General features: G+C 37.4%; 2 protein-coding genes across 9 annotated transcripts; both read right to left on the reverse strand.

Annotated features, from left to right (window-relative positions):
- Nucleotides 1–521: 521 nt before the first annotated feature.
- On the reverse strand, nucleotides 522–6,896 carry LOC105057105 (acetylornithine aminotransferase, mitochondrial). 7 transcript variants are annotated; one of them, XM_010939569.2, is made up of 4 exons: nucleotides 6,769–6,896; nucleotides 5,549–5,997; nucleotides 3,921–4,355; nucleotides 522–1,398 (listed from the first exon to the last, which is right to left on the reverse strand). In XM_010939569.2, the coding sequence occupies exons 2-4, from the start codon at nucleotides 5,987–5,989 to the stop codon at nucleotides 859–861; spliced, it is 1,416 nt and encodes a 471-aa protein (XP_010937871.1). In that variant the 5' UTR covers nucleotides 5,990–5,997; nucleotides 6,769–6,896; the 3' UTR covers nucleotides 522–858. The 7 variants fall into 7 exon arrangements, with proteins under 7 accessions (XP_010937871.1, XP_010937872.1, XP_010937865.1 ...); XM_010939570.4 differs by having other exon boundaries at nucleotides 6,705–6,854; XM_010939563.4 differs by having other exon boundaries at nucleotides 6,668–6,853.
- Nucleotides 6,897–7,703: 807 nt separating this feature from the next.
- Nucleotides 7,704–17,338, reverse strand: LOC105057104 (glutamate--cysteine ligase A, chloroplastic). Of its 2 annotated transcripts, none has more exons than XM_029268118.2 (17): nucleotides 17,192–17,338; nucleotides 16,601–17,018; nucleotides 15,748–15,898; nucleotides 13,621–13,728; nucleotides 13,061–13,153; nucleotides 11,980–12,063; nucleotides 11,735–11,803; nucleotides 11,567–11,637; nucleotides 11,414–11,482; nucleotides 9,859–9,952; nucleotides 9,617–9,706; nucleotides 9,440–9,520; nucleotides 9,151–9,243; nucleotides 8,797–8,877; nucleotides 8,638–8,707; nucleotides 8,030–8,151; nucleotides 7,704–7,928 (listed from the first exon to the last, which is right to left on the reverse strand). In XM_029268118.2, exons 2-16 carry the CDS (start codon nucleotides 16,924–16,926, stop codon nucleotides 8,063–8,065), a joined length of 1,569 nt encoding a protein of 522 aa, XP_029123951.1. In that variant the 5' UTR covers nucleotides 16,927–17,018; nucleotides 17,192–17,338; the 3' UTR covers nucleotides 7,704–7,928; nucleotides 8,030–8,062. The 2 variants fall into 2 exon arrangements, with proteins under 2 accessions (XP_029123951.1, XP_010937864.1); XM_010939562.4 differs by having other exon boundaries at nucleotides 7,704–7,935.
- Between the last annotated feature and the right edge of the window lie 8,310 nt (nucleotides 17,339–25,648).

Consider the following 25,648-nt stretch of genomic DNA (forward strand, 5'->3'; position numbering starts at 1 on the left):
GAAAGAGAGAGAGAGAGAGATCACTTAAAATTTTTTTCTAGGATAATCAGGTGTTCTTTTTGAGCAATATTTGATATTTTTTAATATTTTACAAATTAGTTTTATATTTCTTAGTAACGGTCAGCTCTTCCGATTTATCAATGAGCTTTTAAATAACTAGATTTGCACGACCATCCACTGAGTATCCTTAACTGAATAAAAAAAGTTGGTGAGACCGAAATCATCCACTGATCATGTACTAACCCTGAATCAGTCATTTGCACTACATGATGGGATCACAAACATCCAATTGATGCTCTCATGTTGAATTGTATGTGACAATCCAACTGAAACACATCGCTATAAGATTACTGCTACTCATTGGCATGCATCATGCCATCACATCACACCTGCCCAGGCAAGTTTGTTGATCCAGGATGGCAAAACGAGTTTCAGTGACAAAAAAATAAGACTTTGGTGAAAAGAAGAAATGCCGTCACAAATCTAAGAAAACAAACATTACAAAAGAGACTGTTGACAGATGCAGCAACACAATAGAACAGATGCAGAACACAGAGGATCGTGACAGCATTATATTACATCAAGACCACTAGCACATATAAATCACGACATCATTATCAACCCCAAATGTTAGGTACCAGTAATCAGTTTGCTGAATATTCAGCTGTAGAATTAACATACTAGGATGTTACTTTATTTGCATAACCATAACCATATCATCAACTAGGTTGCATAGGATCGATACGGTCGCTCGGTTAAGTTTTCAGCTTCCACCGCATGCACTGCACATACCCTCCCTAGATGTAATAAAACCAAAATAAAAATACAGGACTTTTACAAGCCTGCCGGCTCCGTCCCTTAATTTGATGTATTAGCATCAAGTACAGAAAAACATTCCCTTAAAACTTCAGCTGCGTGCTCCAGCTCCTTCTCAGATATGATCAATGGAGGCACCAGCCTTATGACATTTCCTTTCCCAGCTGTCAAAACCAGAAGGCCAGCATCCCTACATGCATCGACAAGCGGAGAACCTTGCACATCAAGCTCAATCCCAACAATAAGCCCAAACCCACGCACTTGTTTCACATGGGGGCTGTCTCCCAGTTTCTGAATCAATAGTTCCTTGAAGTAGATGCCTTTCTTGGTTACACTGGCCAAGAAACTGGGCTCTCGGATTTTATCCAGCACTGCTAGGGCAGCATGACATACAAGAGGTCCACCAGCAAATGTGCTTCCATGGTCCCCAGAGCTTATGGCAGCTGCAACCCTTTCAGTGATCAAGACGGCACCAATTGGTAGACCACCAGCAAGGGGTTTAGCAAGGGTCATTATATCAGGGGTCACACCAAATGCCTCGTGGGCCCAGAGGTGACCTGTTCGGCCTAACCCACACTGGACCTGCATAGTATTAAAAAAATGGAAAAAAATAATAGAAAGATGAAAACATTCTAGATTTCATGGATCTAGACTAACATGCAAATAGCATCAAAAACAAAACTATGAAAGGGTAGGTCAAATAAAACAAATCCCAAGGTCTATCATGATGGAAGAAGGCAAGTTTTATATTATTTAACCACAATATATTCGGAGTTTAATGATTTGGGTGACCAGGTTAAGCAAACCTTCACTTTAGGTATGATGGCAACTGGACCAACACATACCACGCAAATGGCCATCCCATTGTCCATTTGTAGTTGTTCTCCACAGAAATAAAACAGCTACCTACAAGTCATTTTCTTCTAAGTAAATGTGATGATATGGGGTCCCTAATTATATTCGTGTGGATTTGCAGAAGATGCCACTATTTGCCGACCTCATCTTACCTACTAGGATTCAGCCTTCACAAAGCTAATTATCATATTTGCTCAACTTAAGAGGTTTTACTGAAGGTCACATTCAAATATCAAGCCCAATGAGTTAAATATTGATAAAAGATTGGTGAACATATAAAAAGTGTAAAAGCCAATGGATGACATTTTTTTCTACAGAAATCCTTTCTCTCTTTTTTTTTTGGGACAGAAATGCATAACCTTTTAATTTCAATTGATGGTACAACCAAGCACAACTTACAATTGTTAGTTGTAAAAGGGTATCGAAATTAACATGTCCAGCCAAGACCCAATAAAATAATAAAATCACCAAAAATAAATTAATCTCTCGTGAATATTATACTGGCCTAACAAACTGGGTTCTTGATTTGCAAATTTCCACCCGTGATACAAGACATTGTTTTGGTACTCAATTCACATTGGAATTCCTTGACAAGCATCATCGAACAGGCAAAATCAGGTATGTAGAATTGGAAATGATGCCAGAAAGACCAGTGAGTTTTAAAACCTTAACCAACAAGCCATATTCCATTCAGATAGAGTCATGCATAGATCAAGTAGAGATCCATTAGAGTCAGAGAACATTTCATGACCGGTAATCCTCTGAATTGGTACCAAGTTCTTGACAGTGACTATAGGGAGAAAAAGAGGGTTCAGCCATGAAGCCATAACAGGCATTTGGAGGTGAACGATCTCCATGTTGGTTATGCAATTTATGTGACTGAACGGGAAACTACCAGCATTTCCTAGATTTGGCAAGAGCCCAGATGGAGAAGGAGACAAGATCTGATTTCATGATGAAACTAATTTCAGAAATGAGGCAGAGTACAACTATGATAACAGCACATGGCTAGCTACCTACACAAGATCGTGCTTGCATGTCAAACAGTGCCAATCAACTTAATACCTACCCCACTATAGGCTGCTTGCTCTCACTCTTGTCCAGGCAAGTTTATGCACAATGACGAAGCACCAATCTACACATGAGTATTGCACATAACTGCAAACCTGAACTCTTGGTTTTATTAATTTAAAATTTTTTCATGGCACAAAATGGGGAAATTCTACCTAACAGTTGATCTGATATGAGTACGGTAAATATTTCCTTGTTAGCATAAGGTCCTCAATCTTCCGCATTTTCATTGTTCAATCAGACTATCACAATATGAGGTAAACTTGACAACTGATAAGGCACTTCCAATACATTTATTAGATATCAGCCGAACAAAAGATGGCTCTGGTAGCAATGGAGGAACTCAAAAATATTCACATGTTTTAACATAATTGTGGTATCCCAGTGCACGAGGTTCCCATCACTACAAGGTCTAGGGGGGTCAGATTACACAACCTTATCCCCACATGGGGAGAGGTTGTTTCCATGTTTCAAGTCCATGACATCCAGGTCACAATGGAGCAACCTTATCGCTGTGCCAAGATCTTCCCTCTTTTACCATAACTGTGCTCTTCCAAAAAATTATATATTCTTAAGCAACAAAAATTAGTGATTTATACTATTATTTTCGGACAAGTAATTTTATGATAATGCTAACCACTTGATATAAACTGGCAGATCAAGTATCAATCTGTAAGTGATGTGGCCATCAGGGTACACCAGATCTACAAACAGTGGCAGATAAACATTTGCCAAAAAAGTAAGAATCTCTGAGTAGACACCCAATAATGGTAAGTTTCTTTAAATATCTTGTTTTCTTTTTTAAAAAAATAATCCTATTGAAAAGAAAGAAGAAAGTCAATCTTCTCATATGGCGCTCAAAAAGATTCACATTTTCTCATCAGCGAAAAGAATGATCTGCTGTAGATGTTCTATCAATTATGGCTAAAAATTTGCATACCTCAGATTACCAGATATAAAGGTTAGCTTATCATAACCTATCAGAAAATACAATAGATGGCACAACCTAGAAAAGAAAAGTATTTGTTAGCTACACACACCTTCACCATATTCACACAGATCATAATGATGGCACAAAGCATTAAATGCTCAAACAGCTAGACATGAAGATAATCAAATAAGCAAAAAAGAAAAATTTCAAAGCATTTATGTAAAGCAATAATGTAAACTGCATATACCTCATCAAAAACCAATAGAGCTCCCGCATCATCACAGGCTGTGCGCAGCGTCTGCAAAAACTCCTTGGTAGTGCTGTATATCCCACCTTCACCCTGAATAGGCTCCACAAAAACTGCTGCTGTTTTGCCAGATTTTATTGTTTTCATGAATTCTTCAATATTCCCATATTCTATGAATGTGACTCCAGGCATAAGAGGTTCAAAAGGTAGCCTATAGTGTTCTTTACTAGTAAGGGCAAGTGCACCCATCGTCCTTCCATGAAAACAGTTAGTAAAAGCAATAAACTCTGTAGCAGGATGCTTCTCATCAGCATGTGAATATCTCTGAAATTTCCTAGCAAATTTTATAGCTGCTTCATTTGCTTCTGTCCCAGAGTTTGTAAAGAAAACACGGTCTGCAAAGGAGCAGTCCACCAGGCGCTTTCCAAGTGTCACCTGCAGCCGCATGATATATGCATGTTAACCACCGGTAAACTGAAAAACGCATACAGGACTTAAAAAGCGACCACTACCGGTTATGCAACAGTCCCACAGAAGATAATAAATGCTGCAGGCAGTTGTATTATGATTTCTCCAAAGGAGTTACATTTCATTTCATCCAGATAAGGTAATAAGTACCTCCAAGGAGTTGCATGTTACCTCATGTCCTTATGCAGGATAAGTAGGAGGATCAACTTATTAACAGCAAAACCAAACAAGGTCATGAACAGTAACTAAGAGAAGGTAAAAGAAGATACTTAGAAAAAGGAAAACAAAAGATGCTCAAAAAGAAGATACAAGTTCTTCATCTAGAAAATAGTTTCTATTTTATGCCATATGAATGCGATCAAAATGTGGCTGGAGATTATGCAGCCTTCTTAATTAATTAAACAAATAGTGCAGCCAGATTTGTTGATTAAAGAGTCTTGTGATATCTGGAATATCATGAACATTTCTCAGAATTACAAACTTAAAATATAGAAGCATAATCTGTGCATAAACTACAAAGCTAATTCCCATTGATGAAGGCCCACAACTCATCTATCCACCCAATCCCTGCTGCCCCACCCAACCATCCCCACAGAAAAAAGGGAAAACAAACTTTTGTGATTAAAACAAGGGAGCTTCTGTTCTATGGAACATCTTGGAATTTCTTTTGGCACCACTAAGCCTATAAAGCAACAGAGATAGCACTATATCAGCCTAACCTGTTCCAAGCAGACACTTATTGCATTAATTAAACATCCTACTCTCACCTCCATTGCACTTATTTATTGACATATCTGCTACAAATGTAGCCCTGAATAGATGGAATCAGGCATGTTATTTACAGTGTGGCTTTCATCATGCAGTTTTAAGAAAAGGATTTATATCTTTAGCTGACAAAAATGAAAGACCGGGTACCATCATGCATACTCATTCATCCAAAGAAACCTAATGCACCTGATAGTTAAGAAACCAAACTGACCAAATATTGTACGCAGTCCACAAGTAACAACCAATGCAAACCTTTCTCGAAGAAACAATAGAACCCTTTTATCAAATACCTGGAAGGTGTAACATTCGAATATATAACTGTTCATATATAACTATCAAGTACAGATTTTGGTGCACCAATAAAACCCTTTCCAAGGCCAGAAAGCCCTCACCTGAGGGACTGAGTAGAAGACATTGCTGACATGAGTAAGAGTATTGGCCTGCTCGACCACCGCCTTCAACCAGTCCGGGTCGCCATGCCCGAGCGAATTCACCGCGATCCCAGCCGTCATGTCCAAATACTCTCTTCCATCAACGTCATAGAGCTTGCATCCTCTGCCGCTCTTCAACACCAAAGGTGCTCGAGCATATGTCTGCACAAAGACGCTCGCTTCTGTATCCATAACCTCTTTGGTCTCCTTGGATACTGGCTTCCCAAAGCTTGAAGGATCTGCCTTCCGCTTTGTTTCCGAAGCGAGACATGAGGAAATGCGCGGAATACGGGGTCCAGCTGATGAAACTCTTCTCACTCTCTGGAGCCTAAAAAGGCGAGGGAGGTCGGTCGTGGAGGAAATGGGAGAGACCTGAACGGATTGGAGTTGGAGAGAGTTCATCTTTGTCCCTAAAAAGGAAAAAAGTCCTCACCTTTAATTACTTTCCGACCTAATTAAACTAATCAAAACAAAATTTCCAGGAGAATCTGATACCAACCACACAATACTCGATTGAATTGATGCAAAACCGGGAATTAGCTAAGAACTAAGAAATTGCTACCAAAAAAAATCAAACTTCCCCCCTCCAAGCTATATTTCTCTAATGAAATCCTCAGTTTTTCCTCACCAATGAACGTCCGAAGGAAAGAAGGTTTTATAAACGATCCGCGTCCTTGAGAAAGAAATTGAAATCAATCAAGAAGAGCATAAATTCGAGACCGGATGCCCTAAGAATAGGAACCGAATAAGAAGAAGCGATTCCCAGATTATATGGGCCAATGATGAAAGACCTGAAAACTTCATTCGAGGAATAAAATAATGAACGAGAAAAAGGATGGAATTTAGGGTTTTGAGGTTTCAAAAAGATGAGGGTTTTCCGCGAAGGCTTGCTTCCAGTTCAGAGGTCGATAGGGTAGGACCGCATACCCCCATTTGCTGGTAAAAAATAAAGTTTTTTAAAGAGAGAGCCATAATTTCAAAGCACGATCAAATACTGGTCAACATGTCAGTTTAGTTAAAAAACAATGTAACGAAATAGAGAAAAAATAAGTACAGTTTTAAAGTTTTCGATTTGGAGACCGGAGCAAAAGAAATTAGCAACCGTCATCCATCGTACGAGAACTCGAAGGTGAAGAAATGTTCTTCACTTATCGATGGGGACCGGGATGAAGCATACGGACCAAAGACACCCCAAGTTTCATGAAGAATTTTTCAGATGCCGGGACGTGAGTGCAAAGGAGGATATCTGACTCCTCTGGTACTTTGATGGGACTGAAATGGTATATTTATCTGAGCCATCGTAGTTATCGTCCTATATCGAGCATTCTCCAATAGAATAGAACTTCTCATGATCACGCCCCACCCCCTCCCCGCCCCTCCTCCTCCTCCTCCTCCTCCTTTCTATTATCCAAAAAAAAAAAAAAAACTGCCACTTTACATGTACAACAAATCTATAGAACGCTACCAAATTTTCACATCAGCAGGTGAACCGGCATGTTCAATGTGAATTTGGTAGTCAGTTATAGACATAAATTAAGAAATGGACTAGAAATGCAGAACTTTGGAGCACGACGGTATACTTCATTACGTAATGCAGAAAAATCTAACACACCGAATAATCTAACTATTACTAAATGTTATTGCCATAATAAAATAATAAATTTTTATAACCCAAGATTTTGATTCGCCCACAATTTGAGATCACATAGGCACAATTGGTTCAATGATACTTCATTTCACTTTATTCCTTTAGGTGGGTAAGCGATGATTAGGATGTTAAGAGTATAAATACAGTCATCTCTCTATCAAATTCCGGAGGTGCGTCTCCACCCCACCTCCACCATTAGCCCAACAAGAACATGAATAACCATTTTCTGAAGAAACCGTCAAAATATAATAACAATAACAAGTAGAGAGATGCAGAGAATAAATTGTTTGGAGTGAATCACTATATTTGCCAAATATTGGCACAAGTGACTCGTGGCGGCAACAAGGCTGAGGATCCACGTACTTGATGCGAAGCTAATCCAAAGGAAATGATAACGACCCAACAAGTTATTGGGTCGGGCTTGAATATATATATATATCACACTGCCATGACATGCAGATCTAGATAGGTTACAATTAGATGGATTACACTTATTGGATAAGCAAACTGGTTACAATATTGCCAATGAAAAACAGGGACCACCATCAACGAAAAGCATTTCTCTGCAAGCATAACCTTCCAATTACCCAGGCAAATCTCTTCCCGCTTCATGAAATTTCTGCCCATCGAGGGGCAACCCCCACGGTAGCAATAAGGTCATTCCTCCCGAATGAGGATTATTAGGCCCTAAATCTGATTCCTTCATGAGTTTCATATAATCAGTAGTGGGGACTTTACCTGCCTGAGAAATATTTATCTTAAAAAATATAAAATCTTAGGTAAATTTTGTTTACCCACAAAAGAACGGGCCCTTGATCTTTTACACATCAATACAACAACTCCTCGAAAACAGGATCGACGCTGCAACCCCACTTCCCATGATACAGCTCCAAAAGCTTCTCAGCTGGCGTAACTCCTGTCACATGACTAATTGGATCAGAAGTGCTAAATTGGGTGAGTGTAAACTAGTTACAAAATGATAAATATGCTGTTACAAAATCCATTAGCAGAAGCAGTACATTCAGCATATCTCGAATATAATATCCAATGCAAAAACCTGCACCGTACCCTTCATGAAAACTTGGCAATAAACTATCCAGATCCTTAAAGAACTGAAGCATTCATACATCTTTCACCTTTCTTTCTGTTCCCATTACCTTTTGTATCGAGTAGGAAACCAAGTTTTGTGTGGGTTATTATTGCATTTTATTCCCAGTTTACAGCAAGCAATTTACTCAAACAAATCTCAAGCATAGAATGTAATTAAGAGTAAAGACAATTCACTTATTTGAATTTCAAAAGTAAACAAATTACCTTACTAATCCAATCAATCACATGCTAATTTCAATTAAAAGTGTAATTTACAAGTAATAATAATATATTAAGTGGTGAAAGGGACTACCTGTGCTAACCACCTCAGTCACTTCTTTCAAAAAACCAGCTTCTTTGTAACCTCTTCTTTCCAATCCATCCTGCAACATTATCAAAAGGATGTTTCAGGAAAAATCGTATAACATGCAATCCATCCACACATTTACTGCTAAGTGTCCACTTCAATAACCTTCGCCAACTTTAAAACTTCTTCAGCAACATGTCTTAACAGTCCATCTCGGAATGGTGTTTTTAAGCCAGTCACCGGTACCTATTACAACTCATAATTATGATCAGATTCTTAAAAATGGTAAACATTCAAATATGTAGGATAACTATCCATTCTGGAATATTGTAATTACATAAATATATCCTCAAATTGATGGTGCCATGATAAATAATAATTTGAGAATCCTTATCCTTGTATGCTCCAGAAACAAACTAGTTGATATACACATAAAATAACACAAAATAGTTAAGCTGCCAGATACATGCACTCAATAATAATGATGCAGATGTACGGAATTTGAATTCTCTTTGATACCTTTCTCCTTAACATCTGTCTTTCTTGTTCTGTCCAATCAGAAGTCATGTCTAAAACATTTTGTAATGAAACCTCATCATATAATAACCCTACCTGCAAACGGAACAGACTTGCTATAATTAGATATTGCAGAGCAAATTATCAACATAATCAAAAGTTAAGACCAAACACTTCCCCAGCGCAACATTTATGATCAAGCATGCGTTGGGCATTGCCAAGTCTTTAACAGCCAACTGCATCACTATATACTTAGAATATAATTTTAAATCACTGTGGAAAGCCACAATACCCAGAATGCTGGCAAAGCACATAATCTCCTCCAAGGACCACCATCCGCACCCCTCATTTCCAGGTATCTTTTCAACCTAACCTGAAAACAAGATGAAAATTAGTTTGTTCTGGTGATCTTTAAACACAGCAATAGTAAGTTTCATCACTCTCATAGTGATTGTCTAATGAAGGAAACCTCAGGGAAAATTGTTGTTAGATGATTCTCCCAGTCGTTCAGTGTTGGTAGCTCCCCAGGAATCGAAGGAAGCTTTCCTTCCATAAAATCCTGCAGACAACATATGTTAAGTACTATATTTCAAATAAATACATCAAAAAAATGAGCTATGAAGATTTTAACTTGCAGCTCGATTGTGCAGTAATATTACGAAAAGAAATACAAAATTAAACCAATTCAAGAGGTTAAAAATAGAAAGATACCCGGAAGGACATTCCCGTACAATCAATATACTTCTTATTTCGATAGACAAAATACATGGGAACACCTAGAGCATATTCCACATACTTTTCAAATCTGTAAGAAAAAGGAGAATCAAGAATTAAACCAAGCTGGTTAACAATAAGCTTCTTAGTAATTAAAAAAAAAAAAACAAAGTCATAGGGAAAAATAAAACTTAATTCTTTATCAAACTTGTCACATTAGCTGGTTTACTTTGTAGTTGAAGGGAAAAATATAGCATGTACCAGAAAAAAGGGGAAAAAATATAGAAACAAAATATCATATCCAAGAATTTCTTCAGAATGAACTCAAGCTGGTAGCAGCAAGCGGGAAAACCTTTAATATGTACAAATAAAAGATCAGCTCCCAAGCCACAAAACATACATGTCCAATCAAGGTGCATAGAGTAGCAGTTAGTAGTGATATATGAAACTTTGAGTTTGCAGGGTGTGGGATAAGCAACCCAGTTTTCCAGTCTCTAATATGGACTGTGCCATCAATGACCAATAAATATAAAACAAAGGGGCGGTTCATGTTCCTGATATTAGAGGGTGACAGAATGCATACAAGACCAGCATATAACATTCAGAATAAAGCCCTTCTCCTTGAAGACAAGGAGAAAAAACTGGAAGAAAATAGGGAAAAATAAAGCCGTCATTAGAGTGAAAAACTTTAGGACAGTGTTTCCAAATATTTTGTGCAACTGAATAGATGCAAAAGCCTTGAAAGATAGACATAACGAAAGCATACATCAGGCACCAAATATAAGAGGTAAGGCTTGTTGATTATTATCATTATAATAATGTTTCAATTACTTTATGGTGATATCAGAAAGCATGAAGGGACGAGTGCAAGGGGAAGAAGTATCCATAGATTTAGATTATTAACTAAAACCAAGTTTTCAACAGGACAACCCTTTCATCAATGGTTAGATGTAAGAGTTTGGGCAGCATCCTTCACCTCTCTGATAAATAGATGTTCTCTCGAGCAAAGATAAAATAACAGGCTTCACCAAGAAGATGACAATCACATAAGCATTGGATCATTCGGAAAGCAATGAAAATGATTATTGTCAAGTATTTGGTGGCAACAAAATTCATTTAGAGAATAAAAGATCTCACAACCATTAAATATTTGACCTAGATCCTCAACTGCAGCCAAGAACTACATTCAACGTTATAGAGTTAACAAACTAACATATGACCAGTTCAGTTACACTAATAGGTTGTTTCATCCTTGCTCCTGCGAACAAGATTGACAAGATAAGTACCATATGGAACAGATTTAACAATAAAATACAATTTTCTATATCGACTTGCAAGTTTTAAAGGCTGGTTAAACAAAACATCTGAATGTTTTATCTATATATTATATTTACTCATTAAGCATAAAGACTATTCTCTTGCAAGAGATATCCAGTAAAATGATAAACATTAAGTTAAAAATGTTTGGAAAATGTTCCACAGTTTGCAAAAAGCCCAAATCAAGAGAAAAAGCAGGGGAAAGAAGGAAGAGGAGAGGGGGTTGGGTTCTTACCCAAAAGAGTCATCAAAAACAAAAGGAAGCATTCCAGTACGATTATTATCTGTGTCAGTCCAAACATGGCTGCAATAATTATGAGAGTTTCAGAATATATCTGCATAGCCAGTATATCAAGTGAAAAGTTCATTTAAAAAAAAAATGACCGACCTTCTCATGCTAAGATAACCATTTGGCTTTCCTTCAGTGAAAGGTGAATTTGCAAACACTGCTGTTGCAATCTGTTTCAAGAACAAGTCAGAGACTAAACATTAAAGAAATAAAGGATTTGTTTTCAATGGCAGAAGATACACCAGAAGACATGCCATAAATACTCACAGGCTGCAAAGCAAGACCAGCACGGCATTTTCTGAGCATATCTAACTCAGAACTGAAGTCAAGATTTACCTATAGAATAGAGAACATTCTATAAATTTCTTTCTTAAAAAATGATCTGCTAACAATATTCTTCCTCTACAATTGCAAGAATTTTTTTCTGTGAAGCATAATCATCATAAAGATAAGATTTTTGCTGTAACCTAAGATGTGATGTGGTGTGTTTGTAAACTCAAGATAAGATTCACCTGAACTGTACAAGTGCGGAGCATCATATCGAGCCCAAGAGAACCCACTTTTGGCATGTAGTTCCTCATAATCTCATACCTTCCCTGCAGAAAACAATCTCTTAATACAAAAACCTAATTAAGTCAAGACATAAATTTAAATAGACCATGTTCACAGAGAAAAAGTGTTCCATGTGGTACCTTGGAGACAGATAAGTACAGACTGGTTAATTTAAATCAGTTAGAAAATTCCAAATCAAGAAATTATGTATAATAACCAGATAAGGAGAAATAATAATTCCCAAGGTTATGATACAGGGGAAAACATAGAATGTACTGCAGCAGGCTCTTTAACCAAGGATTATAGTGGAAAGAAAAATAACTAGACACTGATGGTTACAAGATACAGAAATTGGACTTATAACTCAATTACATTCTTTTCATGCCTTGAAACTTCTTTAGAGTCTAAGTTTTATTGAGAAGTAAGAGCAAGAACAAGATTTGCTTAGTGCCCTTTTTCCTCTCATTTGTTGGAGGTGGCTGGGGGAGCCGGGGGAGACAATGTTGACTCCAAGCTTCAGGATGTGATCATAAAAGCATGAATATGTTCTGCAAATGGCTCTCAAGCCTACACCTCTACATCATAGCCAAATTACTGCTCAAGGCAATCAATAGGAGGAATTGTCATGAAATCTAAAAAGCTCCTTGGTGGGTAGGAAAAATAAATTGTGTATCTCTATGAGGCTTTCTATAATTTATTTTCAATTTTACGGTGCAGTAGCTAACATTATACATTCATAATTAAATATCACTCAGAAACATCAAATATAATATTAATAAGATCATCCAATATTATTCATACACCCAACTTTGCTCATCGAAAAAAATACTAGTTCGTAAGATTGACTGGTTTACAAACTATTACTTGATAGGGCACATACTCTACTTGCCAGAGCACCCGAAGCACTTAGAAAAGAAACCACTAGCAGTAGAACTTGATATGGAATAGACTCAAACATGTTTATGTGATAGAGCATATTCTGACTCTTATGCGTGCATTATCTATGCACATTGTATGCAAACACAAAAAAGGAATTCATACCTTTGGCATTATAGGAATGTCTTTCCGCCCCCACTTTGGCTGAAAACCAATTCCTAAAAAGCCAATCCCCATTTCCTCTGCCACAGCTTTCACCTATCAAATGGTAGTGCAAAGGATAATGAAAAGTGAAAACTAAATAGAATTATCAGAAACTAAATTTTAAGCGCTTTGTTGCATAGTTACAGATCCATGCTTCTTCGCTGAAAGGATTGTCACAAATTAAGGAGACATAAGAACAGAAAGAATTAAAGTTGGGTATATGATAAAGCTAAAATGAACAATATGAACACATTTTCTTAGTAAGAAAATGCACGGGTAAATAGAAAAGATGTTACTACATAAAACTGTGCAGCATTTTGAAAGTTGTTTGCACTATGTTTTAGTCGATGATCGATTAATAAGACAGACTGGTCACGAAGCTATGAAGATATCATTGAGGATTGCATGTAAGGTATTTTCTACTATCTTCTTTTCAAGGATTATGCTTTCAAACAAAAAGAAAGACAAACAGACAAACAAACAATTCCAGCATGGGGAAGCTAAAACTAATTAAAACTGACCTGATAAAGATGAGAATTAACCTCAGCACAAGTTTGATGCAATGTCTCAAGAGGTGCACCACTGAGCTCAAATTGGCCACCAGGCTCCAATGAAATGCTTTGCTTCCCCTGTTCAGTCAGAAACCAACTTCTTCGTTTAAAAACAAATTGAAAATCAAGCACTTTGATGGGGAAGAAAATCTTACAGGTAAGCACTTGACACTTGTAAAGGAACAAAATGTTATAAAGAGAAGGCATGCCAGATAAGCATAACAAGACTAAGAGTATGGTGAACAATAGAGGTATGGACAAACACATAAGAGGAAACTTGCACTATGGTTCACAGGAATAAAGAGGAATTATAATAGAATCAGAATGGAAAGGCAATGGAAAATAAGAAATTCAGAAATGTAGGAAAATAGATGGATTATTCCATTCTAATGTTTAATTTTGTTTTTGTAACTAGAAATAGTTTGATTTAGCTAGTTATATTCTAAATTAAATTAATTTTTGGAGTAAAGGATTTTATGACACCATTACAGTTAGTTAATCTGCACTGCCCCCTCTCATAATGATTGAATTTACTAGGTTGATCAAAATCTCCAAACACATCCAATCAGCTGGTCACCTGAAAAATCTTAGAGAATCTTTACTTGTTTTTTTGGCACAAATCACTTGCTTAAGAGTGCCTCCTTCCCAAATTGGTTGTGCCCTCGCTTCCAGCATATGGAAGATCCTCCAACATGGAGTTTTCCATGCCTCTCATTCCACACTGCGGCCACATCTGATTCACCTTCTAATGGTTTCCAACCACCCAGTCCAAAATCTGTTGAAGGTCATCCACTACTCCTGCCACCGATAAACTGATATTTATAATTAAATCAGTTCTTATTTTGACAAAAGCAATCGAATCCAACTAGTACAAATTTATTCGCCTATCCATTTTAGTGTTTCTTAATGCACCGTTCTCCTTGATTTTTACTATTAGACAACCTTTAGTAAGCTCTATGCAATGAGGGGCAGGAGGGTGTTTCTAGGGATGAAGGCATACTAGGTGGAGTTTCCAATACAGGAAAGAATGCTTGTCACAAGGAGAAGGCATTTTTGGGGTCTCTAAATTAGGAGTTCTAAGAATGCAAATTAGAAGAGAGCATATTGTGAGGACCATGTGGGTGTAATTGTGCACCAGGGAGATCTTGAGCACTTATAAAGGACTAAGGAAGCCAAATAATAACTTCTAACTAGCTTTCTTGAATGAGATCCTAGATCATTATAGATATGAGTGGGTATTGTATTTGAAAGAATTCCTCAATGGGAGATCAAGATCATCTTGGCCTCCAAAGGAAAAATCATGGCTCCAGCCCTGTTGATGACAATCTCATGATTAACATGGGCTTGGAGATCTCAATCAACCTAGCAACCCCAATGCTTGTGAGACATATTAGCCCACTATAGTGGTGGTATAAAATCCCCTACTCAATTCCACATTTACTTTTCCAATAAATCTTTGACTAACGAATATAGCTGAAGTTAAATAATGTTTGTTGATGTAAGTCATAATTAAATAGTTCATTTCCAGTCTATAAAATAGATGCTTCTAGTAAATTCATACCACAAATATTATTAATTCCCTGTTTATACCATGAATACTGGTTACCAAAAATATCCAACGTGAATGACCACTCCTCCTGTTTTGAGCGGAAACACAATTTCCCTATTCAAGAAAATGGTAATCCACGAGGAAATGATTCTATGACTTGGTCATTTAATCAAATACCAGAATGGGGCCAAACCCAGAATATTTTTCCCATTCCCTCCCTCAATCCACACCCAAACATAGTGTTAGAGAATTGAAGAAAAGAGCTGATTGGTAGTATGGTCCTTATAAATAAGACCAGCAGAAGCACCCTTATTAATAGAGGCTTAGATCTACTTGGACTTGTAAGATGCAAGGAGGCCTAAAAAAAGTTACAAGATTAAACATACCAAGCCTGACATGGCAGAAAACTACCAATTAACAGGGAAGTTGGCAAACAATCAGATTGAAGGCAATGTTCACACAAGCTGAAAATATGTTCAAGACTTAAGAAATAAATGTGTCTAAAATTGGCAAAAATGTGTCACTATTAAAGAGAACAACGTGTTCACCTGTTTGAGACCAATAACGTAATCCCCTTCCATTATTTTATCCCAATCAAATCTCTCTGCAAGACCATTGAGCAAATCTGCAATTTGCTCATATTTTATTGGTCGTAGAGTTGCAACTTCAAAACCAAATTTTTCATGCTCGGTACCAATTCTGTCAAAACAAAATTATATGAGAAACTGCAAATAAGATGTGCACATTTACTCATAATATGCCTGCAGAGTAAAGTTGCAGCAGTCAAAATCATTATAATTGACCAATAAAATGGTTATTTATAAATGAAACTGCCATGAGGTGCCTGCCATATGCACACAGGAAGACACAAGGCCCCATTTTTTCTGGCTTGGCAACTTCACATTCAACCATCCCCGTATCACACTAATTTCTGGAATTTGCACCAATCCCCCTGCACCCGGTGGCAGGACAACCTTCGGTGCATATGAAACAGGATCCCTATGGTATTGTTCATTTCCAAACCAACAAGAGAGACAGCATAGAGCTATACACGCCACAATTTTGAGAGAATACTAGAAATGTAGGAAAATCAGCATAATCAGTACAAGTTCACGATAAACAGAGCTGCATAATCAAGTTTTCATGGACAAAAATGGCGACAACATGGTAACTGGACAAGGATGATTCTTTCTCTCTCCCCATCGAATGTGGAAACTGAAGGAATAGCAGGATATACCAAATCAGATGGCTCGTCTCAATAAACTACGTCAGGAGACACCAACTAATGACAATTAAAGTTACATATGCACACAATTAGATGAGCAGCATGTGTGAAACGATGTCACGATTGAATAAACACATAGAAATGCCGGAGATTTTGCAGCGAATCACGAGGCGTACCTCCATTGCTCCTTTGGCTTGCAACCAGAAGCAAGGTACTGAACAAGATCCTCCTTCGTCAAAGGCTCCGTCATAACCACCGCATCCTCGGTAGGGGGGCTTGCAGCGACGACCATCCGCTGCCCTCTTCTGGGCCCAACGACATTGAAATGCAGCCTTTTCGACCTTCTCTCCGCATTCCTCACCAAATCACCCAACCCCAAAAGATTCCCCCTCACTTTTAGCTGCCTCTCCTTCAAAATAGCATTACACTCCACACCGCTACTATAATTTAGCATCTCAGAACGATGAATCTGGTTAAGATGCAAGCGGGAAGCAATCGACATAATTCTCCACCCTCCTATCCCGTACTTACAATCAGACAAGAACAAGAGTACAACCTCCCCCGCCGGGGGGGGGGCAAAAAGAAGGCTCGCCGCTGTCAAAACCAAAACATATTGCAAACAGAAAGATGAAATCAGCCACAACTAAGCAAGCAAAAAGATTGAAGAGAGAAGGCTCCATCTTGCTAAAAACTTATAATCGATTCTTTCCTATTTCTCAGACGGAGTTCCATCAAAGCGAGAGACGAAAAGATTTAGAAAGAAATACCTCGCTAGGACGCTAGGGTTTTGGAATTCAAGGCTTTCTTCGTCGTCGGCTCTCTCTCTCTCTCTCTCTCTGGGGGATGGAACCGAGACAGATAGGCGAGCGCCGCTCCACGCCCGCTCCCGCTCTGCGGCCGAAGACGCACCGAAGGCGGACCAAGGAGGCCGAAACAAACAGGAAGTGCGAGGAAATAAATTAGCAAATAGTGGAAGGTGGGCCCCGCCACGATTCGCCATCAGGCAGCACGAAATCCCCCGTACGATGAGCTCCCACAAGGGCCACGTGGGGCTCAGGAAGCGTGGGACCCACTTAAGATTCATTTAGAGGGATCCAGCGGCTGGTGGTGGGTTGGATTTCTTAGATCCATCGACCGGTTCATGTTAATCCAACACTTCTTCAGTCCAACCGGGTGGGAGGGTGTTTAAAGGGCAAAAAACAAAACAAAAGGCTAATTTTTTTTTAAATTTTTTTTTATATTAATTCAGTCCAATAGTTACCCATCATATTATTTCTTATATTTAAGCTATTCAAAATTAGTACAAAGATGCATGTTGTCTGCTGTATATGTGTGCTGGTATTTGGACTAATCTATGAGATCTGATCCATCTAATAATGTCTTAGTGTATGGATAGTGATTTGGACAGATTTTCAAATGGCTGTAGAATAGACAGAGTAACAACCGGTATTTCTATAGGATATTCTCCACAGATGTGGCATCAGAATCAGAAAGGCTTTAATAGCCCATGGTTGGTGGACATATAGAATATGGTTATTGTGGTGTCGTCACTCCCACTTTCAAATAGAATAGAAGCCCAAGAGGTGTCCACTTAACGGGCGTGATCATGGGGGTATCACGAAATGGAGGATGATGACGTCTACAACCCAACCGGATGAGCTTTCCATGAAGATTCCGGCAACATGGCCGCTTAAACTAAGTTTTCCCACTCTTTGGGAATCGTTGTGGTGTATTACGTGGGCTGGAACTCTTGGAAGTTTCTTTGTACAACAACGTTAGGTTGCTGTCTTATCCCTGGATTTGCTGAACTTCTTATATCAAAGCTATATGAGATTTACTGTATGTATGCTAAAAGTAATAATAATAACATGATAAAGATGAGAGCGAACGTGGACTCCAATTCCCATGACAACTACGGCTTAGAAGATTCACGCTCCAATTTATAAATATCCGAGGACTATGGTGGGCCTAGGTTAAATTGCAAGGAAATGAAACCTCATTGACGACATGCTTTATGTCATGAAGTAATTGTACTTAATATTGATGGTGACATGGTTTAGCATCGAAGTAGATATCACATGAAAGATATAAACGTTAGTTTATATTCATTGAAAGAGCTATCTAATTCTTTACTTAAAAAAAAAAAAAAGAGACCTATCTAAATAATTTTTTAAAAAAAATATCATGAGATATTAGTAAAAGGAAAAAGCCTGGAACTTTCACAACAGCCGAGTTTGGGAGGCCCACAGAATAGATGTTAAGGAATACGGAGATTCGTCCACATAACCATTATTTTATTTAGACAATGAGGTCGAAGGAAGACTTCTAAGTGGCAGGAGAGTGATTAATCTCCCTTTATTTCACATAAATAAAGCGAAAATTTGGGCCCATGCTGACCTGTTCTTCATTCTCATTGGGTTTCATTTGTCTATTAACGTATCATGGAAATGACTTTGGAGCCGGTCTCAAGCAGCCGGTCCCTAAGCCAGAAGCCATGCTCCATCCGAATAAAAATATCAAAAACTCATTTTTGCGCTTCCATCGGCTCACTTCTCCATAAAAATGAATATGGTGTAGCCTGGAGGTCTGGTCTGTGGTTGGCTCCGCTTCCACCATATTAATTCTCGCAGGCCCCGCCAGATAACGTGGGAGAAAAAACTCCCAGCCACTCCCTCCACTCACCCGGGCCCCATTTGTTGGAAAAAAACAAACTTTATTGGGTAGACCTATTAAAAAGCGTTTTAAATCAGGTGGTTGCTAAAGGCAGTTGATTTCGAGTGATTATTATAAAAAAAATATATTTATTCCAAAAGCATATTAAAAAAAAAAAAGAAACGGACAAAAGCAACTTTGGCATCTCCGAATAGTGATAAAAATGATATAGATATTATCCATCCAAATTCAATTTCATATCCAAATCAATGTGGATATATACAGATAAAAATTTAAAAATTTAACTAATATCCGTATTCGTATCTATATTCACCTACGAAAAATAGATATGAATATAGATAGATAACTATATATTCCATATTCGAATCTACGTGTAATCCGATATAATTTTATAATACTTATTAATTTTTTAAAAAAATATATAATCATAAAAATATGTTATTAACTGAATTTATCATTTATTTAGTAATATCTTTGATTATATAGTCATAAATTTTAATTATTTAAGTTATATCGATAATTATATCTATCTGAATTATATCCATATCTATTTAAAATAAATATGAATATGAATTTTCGTATCTGAATAATATCTGTATCTGTATTTGTATTTATCAGATAAAATAAATATAGATATAAATATACTAATATCCGATCCGATTTTAGCCCTATCTCTAAGGTGGAAAATAAATGTATAATATATGTGTAGAAGTTGGAAAACAACAGTCAAAACCAGCCATATAGGTTCTAGGTCCTAAAAATTAGATTCCATCCATATTTATGAACATACAATAACAATAAAAAAAATGCACGAAGGAAAACTCTTCCTGTGGTGGAAAACTCTATACCTGCTGTTATAGCTTGCAAACATCAATTGTCAAGAAAAATTTTTCAGCAATGTGCAGAACTATCAGATAACTATAATCTCGGAGGAAGTAATAAACTATAATTAGAGAAAATGAAATTCTGAATCTTCATCCTTTTTTCCCTACCGCTTGACTCGTTATCTAGATCCATGTATCGAAACCCTGCCAAGGAAATGATAAAACAAAGAGTTGGGAGTCAATACAAAAACCCTGATGTAAATTTGAACATTATATATAGATTAGCAGCAAGGCAACACAGAGCATATGGTACATGGATAAAATAGCAGTCAATCAAAATCCAAGTGGAATTTGCTTTCATATTATATATGATAACTTTGAACCCATACAAAAAATCGCTTTGAAAGATATTATTTGGATTTTTTGACTTTTTATAGATATTTAAGATTTATCTGGCGAATGTGGGACTAAATACACATAAACGTATACAAAAACCACAACTCCTACTAAGATTTATTGACACATGATGAGCAGGTTATATGTGATGGATTAATATAAATATCATTGTAGCCAATCGAAATATTAGTGGAAACCTCTAATTCTGTAAAAAAAACCTCAGCTCCCATGAAGCTTCATCAGCAAACCGTTACAATTTTCGAAAAGAAAACCAGGAGCAAAATATACAAGCCTCTAAAAGGAATGGAAGGTATTCCAATAAAAGAACATCATAAAGAGGGTTGAAATTAGTTTACAATGTCTTCAATGTCCACCGATGGTAGATGCACTTGAAGTTACATTCTTTTCTGAAATCAATACTGCTACCAAGTGCACTCTGCTGGCGCCAGCCTTGCCATTGCACTCATAGCATGTCCCTGAGAACTTGTATTTTAGGTGAGTTACTGGTTTCCCTTGCAGGAGACATTCTGACTAAACTATGGCTGTCTTCCCATGTGGTGTTCACTAAAGCATGACTAAACAATAGACAAGCTAGTTCCAACCATGTGGTGTTCACTAAAATTAATAGGAGGTCCAGTACAAGTAAATGGATTAATGAACTTTAGGAAAAGATGGAATGGATCAAGTGCCACTATTAAAGAAGGCAATGAGTTGGTTATAGAAGTGGATTAAGATCAAAGAAGACCAAATAATCCTAATAGAAGGCAGGAAAAAAATGAGGGAAAGTAGAGCATTGCTAGGGTGCCGACAGAAGCAAGTTGAAACCAGAGCCAAAATTTGGTAGGTGTATCAATGTGATGAGAAGTATCTTGGTGACAAGAAGAACAGGTCGCAAAGAAAGCCAGTGTCCATTAAGAGCTCACAAAGAAAGCTAAATAGACGCCATTGATTATTAAATACACCCACATGATTGCAAAGTTCGCTAGATTAAGGTTCAAAGTTCAAAAGCTTGGTAAACACTGGTTTGCAAGAACATGATTCAAGTAAAACAGGAAGTCACCTCCAATAATCCTTAACAAGCTCCAATTGAAACTGTGCTGAAATAAGCATGAAGAAAAATTAGCAGGATGAATTCAAAGAAATAAGTGTCTGATGCCCCCACCAAAATAAAAAATGTTTAAAACCAGTAAAACAAAATCCGTCAAAGCTAAATATCTTAAAATGTTCTATAACTGCTAGTGCGAAGAACCATAATGTCCAAGAGGAAGAAGAGGAACAATGAGAGAGCAGGAACAGGATTTGATGGAGGGAACTAATAAATTTTATTTTGACCATAAATGCAAATCCAAGGTGGAGTAATGAGAAAGAAAGCAATTTAGAATGGTTCGACACCATAATTTAGCAAATCATTTTTCTTCTTAGCAGAATTTGATCCAACATGCATAAAAATGATGGTCGGATATCTTTTCTTAGGATTATGGATCCAATGTGAAGATTTCAACTATGGAGACAAAGCAATCAAATTCTGGTGTGATATAACCAGAAGACACACAGCAGTGGTTGATAAGACCAGACACTAGATTGAAAAAAAGGAGTCTGATACAGGGCAAGTGACAGTGGTATTGAAGGATAATATCAGACTTCTAGTCATCTGTGAGTGGAAAAAAGAATTCCAGTCACATGTCTGCAGTATGGATGAAATAAGTTAGCGACTTGTTGGAAACATAAAAACTACCACCCAACCTGCCTTGAGGTGAAAATTGGAAGCTTATAAATTTTGTTAAACCTAGAACTTTCTGGCAGCTAGCCAGCAGTGCTCAAGTCACGAATTCAGACAAACACTCTATCAAGTCATGCTGGTAGAAATATGAATACGTACCTTAATGGTAAGGACGCAAACTTCTTACTTGGCGGAATTGCCTATAAAGAAGTTAATCATAATGTTATAACCACTCTTTGAGATTATCTAATAGAGGAGTTAATCATTATGTTACAAAGAGAGTAAGGGAGTGCTTGTTTCACTATCGGAATCGAAATCGGAATGAAAATCGAAATAAATTGGAATGAGAATCGGAATGATTAAATCCTCCGAAGCATTTGATTTACGATCAGAATTAGAACCGGACTAAAAATTTGAATCCATAGGAAAGAGTAGGGATTAAGTTTTAAATAAATTAGACCATTTTCATTTCATTTTGGAATCGGAATGGAACTACCTTCAATCAAGCAGCTAGAATGAGAGCCATCCATTCCGATTTTTATTTCAGACCTCCGTTTCCCGCAATCAAATATTTTCTAAGAGTCAGAGGGGCAGGTATTGTACGTATCAACCGCTAAAAAAATTTATTATGCAATAAGATGTTTATTTAAGGTCCCTGTAGGGTCACCATAGTGGTACATATGACGCAATATAAGAATACAGAGGCGCAAAGAAAACCTAATATAACGTATAATATGCAAAGATCCGGTCACAAATTTGTGGGTCGTCCAACTGGGAGAAACTCCTTAAAAAAGTCACAGGGACCTCGGTAGCATATATGCATAAAGGATTGCTGAATGCTAAGGCTCTTGCTATAATGAGAATCTACAGAGAGAATGTCCTCATCAAGAGTCAGGTTATTGGGATACCTCCCCATTAGTGAATTGTCCAGTTTATATTTGTCAATACTACCATGATCCCAGCTGCAAAATTCCATGAAAAATAACCAGGTTTTTCCTTATTATATAGCAATATTTTTAGCCAAAGGGTTTCCATATTATTTCTCATAGGGAACTTAATTTTGATGTCTAGTTAGTGGAGTGGTGCAAGTGGTGGTGCATCAGAGTGATTTTATGTTTGAGCTTGCTTGCCATGGCCCACGTGTTCTGAAAAAAGGAAAAAGAAATCATCGAATGTGAGAAATATGTCACATATATTGATGTGGTCCAGCTCAAGTAATGGCATTCCCTGGCTGCTCACTTTAAGCTGTGCACTTATCATATCTGCATCCGTTTGTTTTATTGTCACCATCAGATTCCAGCACTCAGAATCAAGGGAAAGTTTCTCGGGAAGGATCACGGGAGCAATTTGGAACACTCAAACGTCTCAGGATCTCCGAGGTGGTGTTGTCCCCCCCATCGGTGATCATGCTTGTCAGAGATTTGTTGGGATTTCTATCCACTAAGAAGAACCATAACAAAGCCTCTGTTTCGCGCTTTGAGCGTAACATATGGATGGATCCTCACTCGACATTATATAATTTAGCCGGATATTTTTAGTAAAAAGAAAAATATTAGGATAATCTGATAATTTTTAAAAATTATTTATCTAAAAAAAAATGATTGTAGAGAAAAATAATTTTTATTATATTTAATTGATGAAAAATTACTCTAAAAAATGATATTGAAAAAAAATTATTACGTTTGCTTGGAGATAAATCTATATAGGAATATAGCTAAATTTATGAATATATCTTTAAACATAAAATAATTTTTTAATACTAGAATAGTATTATCATCTTCAATTAGGTTTTATATAATGACTATAATCATATGCTCCTTTACATAATACCATCTATATTTTTATTTTTTTACAAAATTTTTTTATTGAATGAATTTGAAAAGACATCAAAATAAATTTAATAATTACATATACAGTTTTATTGAGAATATTTTTATCAAGTATGGATTACCGCCACTCAAAAATTTATCAAATACTAATTTTTCATGATATTTGTTTTACCTTCTCTCTGAAAAATAAGCGTAGGATCCATCAATTTTTTTGCCATTTTTTCTTTCATTTTTCATACCAAACATGATATTCTGGCATTGAAATTATTTTTTTATATCAGATTACCTTCAATCAAACGATTTCTAAGTGCTGAATCTTTCTGAACATTACATTATGTCAGGGAGGGATTGGTTTGGACCACTTTAACAAGTGGTTTCAAGAAACACTTATTTATCAAACTTTTCAAAAAGCCACATAACTTCATAATTTGTGTGATAGGTGTTATGGGACCATTTGATTCTCGGACCCCACCTTCTTTCTTTGGATCGTGGTCGATCACCCATGTTCAAGATAGGCGAAACTGCCCCAGGGTGTTAGGAGAGTGCCCAGGTGCTTGGGCCAGACAATGTTGCAATGTCGACCAACCCCCGACCCTCCATTTTAGTTTTCTACCGACTTCAAGGTCGGGAGCCGACTGACAAGCAGGGATATGTCATGCGGACGTTGATATATCCACAATAAGTTCTTAGCCCCACCTCAACCTCAGTTCTCCAACCTGTTTGGCCATATGCATGATCCCTGAGATGCTCTGTCAGTTTTTTAGATGCAACCATGGTCTGCGACTAATATCCATGACTAATCAACCCAGTATGCGGGCATGTGACTAACCATCAGAGCCCACAACTAGCAACTCTGAGCATGGAATAATGGGCAACAAAACAACCTCTCGGGTGGTGGTGCCATAGGCTCGGACAGCCTCCCATAGTCCGTCAAATTATGGTCTAACAGGTTCCTAGTTGTCTACGTGACTCCAACACAGTAGTCTATATATAGCTCTATTTCTATATAAAGAGATAAAAAAGAGAACTCTCAAGTAAAGTCGAGAGAGACAAGTCCGCCTTCTTCTTGTCTCTTCTTTCCTTCATCTGTTTCTTAGGCTCCGACCGATTTAACCATCAGAGGATTTTCATCGGACGTGCTCCAACAAACGAATTTTTTTTGTAGATTCGACCACTATGAAAGACAATTTTTATCCATCATAATGTCTCGCGGATCACTCCACATGGCGCTATCGGAGCTGAGCAGCAATAGTAGGTTTAATAATACTAATAGAAAATTTATAGATGGGGTGGGGTCAAACACTTCAGAAAAATTCCCAAACTCATCATGAATTAAGCAATGATGCCAAACTAATATGCATGAGGACATCAGATAAAGTTTAATTTATACTTGGTGAAATTTTTAAGCAAGGCGAGATCAAAATCTTGAAGGAATAATACCATTTCAAAACTTGAACCCTTGACGTATCACTTGGAAATGAGGGAATGTAGCACTGAGGTATTCCCTGTTTCCTTTCTCTTCTACTTTCGTTTCCCTTGGATAGGCTTGTCTCTTGATACCATCAACTTTGCTAAACCTTTCATAAGAAGAGACCAAACACAGAATCTGCGAAGTGAGAACCATGTCCGTTTGTATATAAAGAACAACGTTCCAACTCCGCTTAAAGAAATTGTGACGTATGGGCAAATAGTGTCCTTCATGCGATCGTGCCCTCTGTCCCTTTCTTCTCCTCGGGGATCGTCCTGCTTTCCCCGTGAAGAGAGAAAGGGGTACCAACTGAG

Source organism: Elaeis guineensis, chromosome 14 (assembly GCF_000442705.2).
Source record: "Elaeis guineensis isolate ETL-2024a chromosome 14, EG11, whole genome shotgun sequence".
NCBI classification, from domain to species: domain Eukaryota; kingdom Viridiplantae; phylum Streptophyta; class Magnoliopsida; order Arecales; family Arecaceae; genus Elaeis; species Elaeis guineensis.

Coding starts and splice junctions, on each gene's coding strand:
- LOC105057105 (XM_010939563.4), bottom strand. CDS start 6,695: ATGACGGTTGCTAATTTCTTTTGCTCCG. Junction 4,356..5,548: donor TCTTCTACTCAGTCCCTCAG/GTGAGGGCTTTC, acceptor ATGCGGCTGCAG/GTGACACTTGGAAAGCGCCT. Junction 1,399..3,920: donor CTCTATTGGTTTTTGATGAG/GTATATGCAGTT, acceptor AATACTATGCAG/GTCCAGTGTGGGTTAGGCCG.
- LOC105057104 (XM_029268118.2), bottom strand. CDS start 16,926: ATGTCGATTGCTTCCCGCTTGCATCTTAACCAGATTCATCGTTCTGAG. Junction 11,804..11,979: donor TCCGCACTTGTACAGTTCAG/GTGAATCTTATC, acceptor TCTATTCTATAG/GTAAATCTTGACTTCAGTTC. Junction 9,244..9,439: donor GTGCTTTGCCAGCATTCTGG/GTATTGTGGCTT, acceptor TTCCGTTTGCAG/GTAGGGTTATTATATGATGA.